At 44.7% G+C, this 6,117-nt stretch overlaps 2 protein-coding genes across 2 annotated transcripts in view; both read left to right on the top strand.

Annotated features, from left to right (window-relative positions):
* The window catches only part of LOC106889981 (formin-like protein 18), a 3,086-nt gene extending 368 nt beyond the window's left edge, over positions 1 to 2,718 (top strand). Inside the window, exons 2-3 of the mRNA XM_014945505.1 lie at positions 81 to 408; positions 2,559 to 2,718. Coding sequence (XP_014800991.1) covers positions 81 to 408; positions 2,559 to 2,610 — 380 coding nt within the window. The 3' untranslated portion in view covers positions 2,611 to 2,718. The remainder of the gene's footprint in view (positions 1 to 80; positions 409 to 2,558) is intronic.
* A 2,658-nt stretch (positions 2,719 to 5,376) lies between these two features.
* The window catches only part of FGF20 (fibroblast growth factor 20), a 5,661-nt gene continuing 4,920 nt past the window's right edge, over positions 5,377 to 6,117 (top strand). Inside the window, exon 1 of the mRNA XM_014945504.1 lies at positions 5,377 to 5,440. Coding sequence (XP_014800990.1) covers positions 5,377 to 5,440 — 64 coding nt within the window. The remainder of the gene's footprint in view (positions 5,441 to 6,117) is intronic.

Below are 6,117 nucleotides of genomic sequence, written 5' to 3'. Positions count from 1 at the left end.
GCCGGCAGAAGCCTCGCGAGAAGCGGGGAAGGGGTGGGGAAGACGGAGGCCCCCGACAGTCCCCGCCCCGCCGGGCTGAGGCACCGCCGCCCCGGCCCGGCCCGGTTGGGCCCACCCCACCGCCTCCGCCTCCCTCCCTGCCCGGGGTGGCCGGGGGGCGGCCCTGGCCCGGGGGCAGGAGGAAGGAAAGGCTTCCACCCAACGCTGGCTCGCCTCCAAACCCTCACGGCTGGAGGTGAACCTCAAGACCGGTCACCGTTTCCCCGCCAAGGCTGGCCTAAAAGCATCCCGGGATCCTCCTTATCCACAGGGGGACGAAGCTCCGTCGCTCCCGTGGAACCTGGTGATGTCCCAGCCCGTTCCCAAAGCCTTGGGAGCCCTTGGTGCGTCCCCGATACACGGCCGAAGGTAAAAGTGTGAGGGTTGTTTCGGATAAACCCACATCCAACAGCAGAGCCTGCCATGCTGACGTGTTTATCGAAGGCTGACAAACGGTCTGTTGGACTATTCCATAATATTTTGAGCTGTGCTGTAAAGTTCAGCACTTCGGAGAACTTAGTCCCACAAATTTAGGCACTTGGGCTCTTAGTCCCACCAGAACAGTTGTTAGAAATACAGTGTGAAACGGAGCTGAACAGCTGACTGACAGAGCATAATGCTGTCCTTCACCGTCCTTAGGCTGATGTAGGTAACGTTTCTTCTGTTTGATTGCTTGCTGCGTTGTTCCATTGGGACCCAATTAAATTACTGAATTCCCCAAACACCAACCAGCTGGAAAATTCTGCCTTCCCCAGCTCTGCCAGACCGCTCCCTCCGGTACCTCTCCTTCCACCTCAGGTTCTCAGAAAAGAGGGATTCTCCTTGCCCCCGTTGCAAGCGTATTTGCTGTTCCTTTCATTGCGAAGTGACCCCAGTATTTCCTATCCTTTTATACCCTTCTGTTACAAGGGTTTCTCATTAGGAAACACACACGCACTGTCCATGTCCTCAGCTTCTCCTCTGATAAATATCCTTGGCCACAAGCAGCCTCCTTGGCATCACTAAGCACTAGTTAAAGGCCAGTTGTTAAAGATGAGCATGTTCTTTTGTCCCCACCTGCTGCTGATGGGCCACAGGCCTTGTTGGCCATTGGATGTTACAGCATTCTCCATGGTGCAACCTCACCTCTACCTTGAAGCTTCAGAAGCTGCACACAGACATTTCCAGTCCCAGCACACCTTATGGCATTTTTTGCAATGGCCAGCTGCAGCATCTTTTCCTTCTTTATATAAATATGTTCTTCCCAAGCTTCAGCCAGTTTTACTTTTTCATTTTTCCCAATACACAAATTGTAACTCATTTTAATGGGTTTAAGACACTCATGCATTTTCTATTTCGAAGAAACATTTTAGTAGTTACGATATTATCATAGAAGCATAGAACAATTGGAGTTGGAAGGGACCTTGAAGATCATTTTGTTCTAACCCCCCTGCCAATATAAAGGCCAATATTAAGGTGTCAGGACAATAGTAGTTTCAGATGTGTAGCATGACTGAAACTCAGGTATTTCTCCTGTAGTTACATGACTAAGTGTCCAGTCTGGAAAATTTTGTAGAACGTGGCTCTTGGATCTTTTCAGTCTTATCCGCCTCATTAGGAGACATCATTCACCAATATGACCTTTTAAAAAAAAGTTTAATTTTTCCATTTGATTGGAAAAGAAACCACTTTTGGTCAAGGTGGTGTCCCAAAGTAAACCTGTTTGCTGGGCGACTCGTCAGTCACCGAAACTGTAGACATGAGCCATGAGTTATCTCCCTGCTCACAGTGTTTCCCTGAAATCGGTTAGCCACATTTTAATGCCTTTTCAATAACACCTTTAGGCTAATCTTTTTTTTTTCCACTTCAAAAAATTCAATACGCATCTGCAAGTGCTTACACCTGGATAGGTTGTCAGAACTTCCCTGGTCACATCTTTGCTTAGGAATAAGAGTGCAATTTATTTCTGCAGCAAGTCACAAACTGAGAGCTGCCTGCGCATCTTACGTGCACAGATTCAGAAACCATGTAATTTAAATAAACCAAAGTGTTTTTATCCCTAGTGTTAACCTAGGGAACTAATACAAAAGCAGCCAAATGAGGCATTTGAATGTTGATATATGTGGAAAAAATCCATTTTCACTGGATGTACCTGGATGTAAACGTGTGCTGACAACCTAGGGAGCTTATACTGGAGTTATTCAAGTGTATCCACAAAGAACAGGGATAATTAAATCATGAATCTTAAAAAGTCCTATGAATTTCTGTCTTCATTTAAAGAAAATGCGAAGAAATGTAGAACTTCCTTTCCATAGGAAAATATATTTTTTCAGCATTCCTTTTTCTTCATCTGAGCTTTTGTAAATAGATCAATATATTTATATATACATGTATGTATACTTGCATACATACCTGCAACTGTATCAGTTCAGAATGCTTTTAAAGTCTGTATGCATTGCATTGAAAAGGCTTTAGATCATCAGATTATGATCTGGTTTGTACACAGAGCCTTGAAAATGATTCTGTTCTTTTCTTCCTAGGAAATCCTGCACGAGAACACACCTTATTTCACTCAGACTTGCAGTGCTCTGAAAGGTTCTCACTGTCACTTCAGCACGTTCTGCTCATCTTGCTGAAAGCAGCCAACCATGTTTTCTTGTCCAAATCTAGGAAGGATCTGGAACTGACCATGATAAACAGGTATCTCGAGCTTTATGTTCTACTCAGTGGTTTTTGTTCTACCCCGTGTCTGCTTCCTCATGTATTCATGAGTTCCCCCTTCATTTGCCCAGCCAATATTTTATTATATCATTCAAGTTTTATGGATGGCAAAGGACTGTTGTCAGGGAGTTCTAAAATTAATAAAGGTGCAACAAAATGCAGGACATAAAGTTTTACAAGTAACCGCTTTCTTTTAACCAACCTGACAAATATATAGATCTATCTCTCTCTCTATATATATATAAACACACACACACATATATACATAGACAAAAATTTCAGTCCATTGCTTTCTCCACTCCCTTGGTAGCCACCAGGTCATGCCTATGACAATATACTATTCTTAGGAAATATACAGTAATTATATTGTCTATAGAAGCCCTAACTGCTTGCTATGGAAATGAAAACTCGGCCACATATGTGTTTGTTCAACGCCCCTGAAAGTGTGGTCTCTAGGAAGTATACAGAGAGTTGATTAGATTGTACTGTATACTTTAAGTTGAATTATATACTCTTGTAAAAACACTCTTCAAAATTATTTAACTTCCCATGGTATAGTCTCAGAAGGTGCAAAAGAAAAAAAAATCTTTAGTGTTATCTTTTCCTGTCACATGACTACGGCAAACACCAAAAAAATTCTTATCTTTTTGTTTCTTTTGGGGTACTTTATAAAAACAGCATAACCGGTTTAGTGCCCAGACATTAAAGACTCCACTCGGAAAAGATCATCGTTGTATATTCCACTCTACTTTAAATGTTTCCATTATATAGCAGGAAAGATTTAGCTGTAAGGGTCTTCCCGTGTGTGGTGGCTGATTTTTTTATTTTTTATTTTTAAAAAAAACCCCACCCTTCTCTACTGGGGACAGTGGTGCCATCTCAACAGAAGAGCCTTCTGCTGTTCGTAGGACTTGGGGAGCACTGCTTGGACCCGGACGCGTTATCCATCCTGGAGCATCTTTTGGCTTAGAAGAATATACCTCCTCCCTTTAGTTGTACCATCCTAGTGCATGTCCTGCAAATTAGCAGCTGTGACGAGCTAATTACAGTTTGATCTCGGCCTGCCAGTCATGTCAATAAAAATACTTGGTGCACGTTTCAAACGTTTTAGGTATATATGAGTAATCAGTGTACAGGCTACTTGAGAAATAGGTGCCATATAGATTATTCAACTTTGATCTGTTTCTTTGATTTAGCACTGCAATTAAGTAGATTTGGTTCAAAGAGAAAGCTCATTGGTTGATGTTTTACACTGATGTGATAATGTTTACACAGATGTGCTTTGAAATCTCGATTATGGTGGATTTTTGGGTCCCACCACATGACAGGCTCCTGTTATCTGAAAGGTAAAATAATATAACATCTATCTGTAAGTGCCTTCAGAGCAGGTCCGCCTGTGCTCTCTTCTGAGGTGATTTATCTGATCATTGTATTTAGCGTTAGTTTTTTCAGTTTTAAATCCCTCCACAGTAAATCACTTGCTTTAAAGCAGCCTTTTTATACTTCAGGTGCACACAGGGGCAGTACTTAGGACTGCAATGATGAAAAGGTGTAGCATTACCTGCTTTAAAGCACCTGCCAATTAATTAGCCCCGTGCTCTCCGTAGCAAATAAAGCTAAGCAGTCAAATCCATTTGATCTCTCAGATTCAGACTGTGACTGAAAAGACCAGGGAGCAAGACGGGAGAACTAATCTTTCATGATTCTCTGCAACTTTTTTGTTTAAATGAAACCTTAAACCGCTGGGCGATTCTCTCAAACTTTTGAAAGAATTAACTATGAAAGATCTTTGCATTTTATACTCTAGTATAACATCGGCGAGGAACTGCGTAGCGTATTTTGAACGCTAAGATGGGTCACGTAGTTTGAGCCCTAAAATTCATTAGACGTTACGGAAAAAAGCAACAAAGGTGGCAAAAGTCAAGCTCTGAGTTTTAATATACTGTTGTTTTACCATTGCTGATAATGAACGTGTGTTCCACCGATATATTTGCACCCATGACCTATTCTGCTTTGGGGATGAAAAAAAAAATGCATATGCTCATCTGGAATGAAGTCCTAAACCGATTCAAAACACCATAGAAAGACAACAGAGGTCATCCAGTAGATGATGTTGTGGGTAATTTGTGGAGGTTCAAGCTGAATAATAGGAAAATTTTTTTCACCGAAAGGGTTATCAGGCATTGGAATGGGCTGCCCAGGGAGGTGGTTGAGGCCCCATCCCTGGAGGTGTTCAAAAGACGGGTTGATGTAGTGCTGGGAGGTATGGTTTAGTGATGGTGTTGCTTTTTGTTTGTTGTGTGGGTGTTTATTTTTGTCAAAATTAGGTTGACGGTTGGACAAGGTGATCTTTGAGGTCCCTTCCAACCTAGAAGATTCTGTGATTCTGTGACTTTGGTGACAGTCCCAATGCAAATCCCCAAAGAAGACAGATTAGATGAGCCATCGCTCAGTCTTTCTTTCTTCATCTCTCCAGGTTCTGAAAATATTTATCCCAAACTAGGGGTCCGCTCATTTATGTTTTTTTTTTTTAAGTTGTTGTATCGATATCCAAACGCTATGGATCGGTTTCATGTCACGTCCGTGATGAATTAGACGCGAGGCAGAGTTTGCAGAGGGGAAAACACCTCCCTGACGATGCCAATTTCTGTCGAAATTCCCCTCCTTGTAGCTGGAGCGATAAAAGGCGAGGGTAATGCGTGTACGTTTTATTAGCGCTTCAGAAACAGGGAGTAAAACTGTCAGATCTTTGTGTTTTTCTCTTTTTTTCTTTTCTTTTTTTTTTTTTTTTCCCCCTTTCATGTGTGTCTGGGCAGGTCTCACCCTCAGGTAACGCCCTTTCTCCTTCTTCCCCTCCTCGCCTCTCCTTGCACCTGTCCGCGGAAGGCTCCGCCGCCTCCCGCTGCCCGTTACGCTCCTCTCCGCGCAAGGAGGAGGGGGGGCCACGTCCTCCCCCCTTTCCCCGTCCCCCCCCTTGTCCCCCCCTCCCCGGGGTGCCTGCCCGGGCTGCGGGAGGGGCGGCGGCAGCTCCCTCCCCGCCGCCCGCTCACATCAGAGGAAGGTGCGGGGCGGGAGAAGGAGCGGGGAGGGGGGGAAGAAGGTTGAAGGGGGGGGTGTGTGTTGGAGAAGCAGCCGGTTTACAATTTCAAACGCAGCCCTCCCCGCATTAGCATATGTCAGGGGGACCCACGTATATATATACACAGGCGCGGGGCGGACCGCCGCCACCCCACCGCCTGGCTCAGCCACCGGTCCCGGCTCGGTTCCCCATCCATGCTCGGAGGCTCCGCCGTTCCCCCATGGCTCCGTTGGCCGAGGTGGGGGGTTTCCTGGGAGGCCTGGATGGTTTGGGCCAACCGGTGGGAGCTCACTTTTTGT

This window comes from Calidris pugnax, unplaced genomic scaffold (assembly GCF_001431845.1).
Source record: "Calidris pugnax isolate Ruff unplaced genomic scaffold, ASM143184v1 scaffold58, whole genome shotgun sequence".
NCBI lineage: Eukaryota > Metazoa > Chordata > Aves > Charadriiformes > Scolopacidae > Calidris > Calidris pugnax.
Note: the sequence above shows the minus strand (reverse complement) of the source record. Positions and strands in the feature narration are given on the sequence as shown.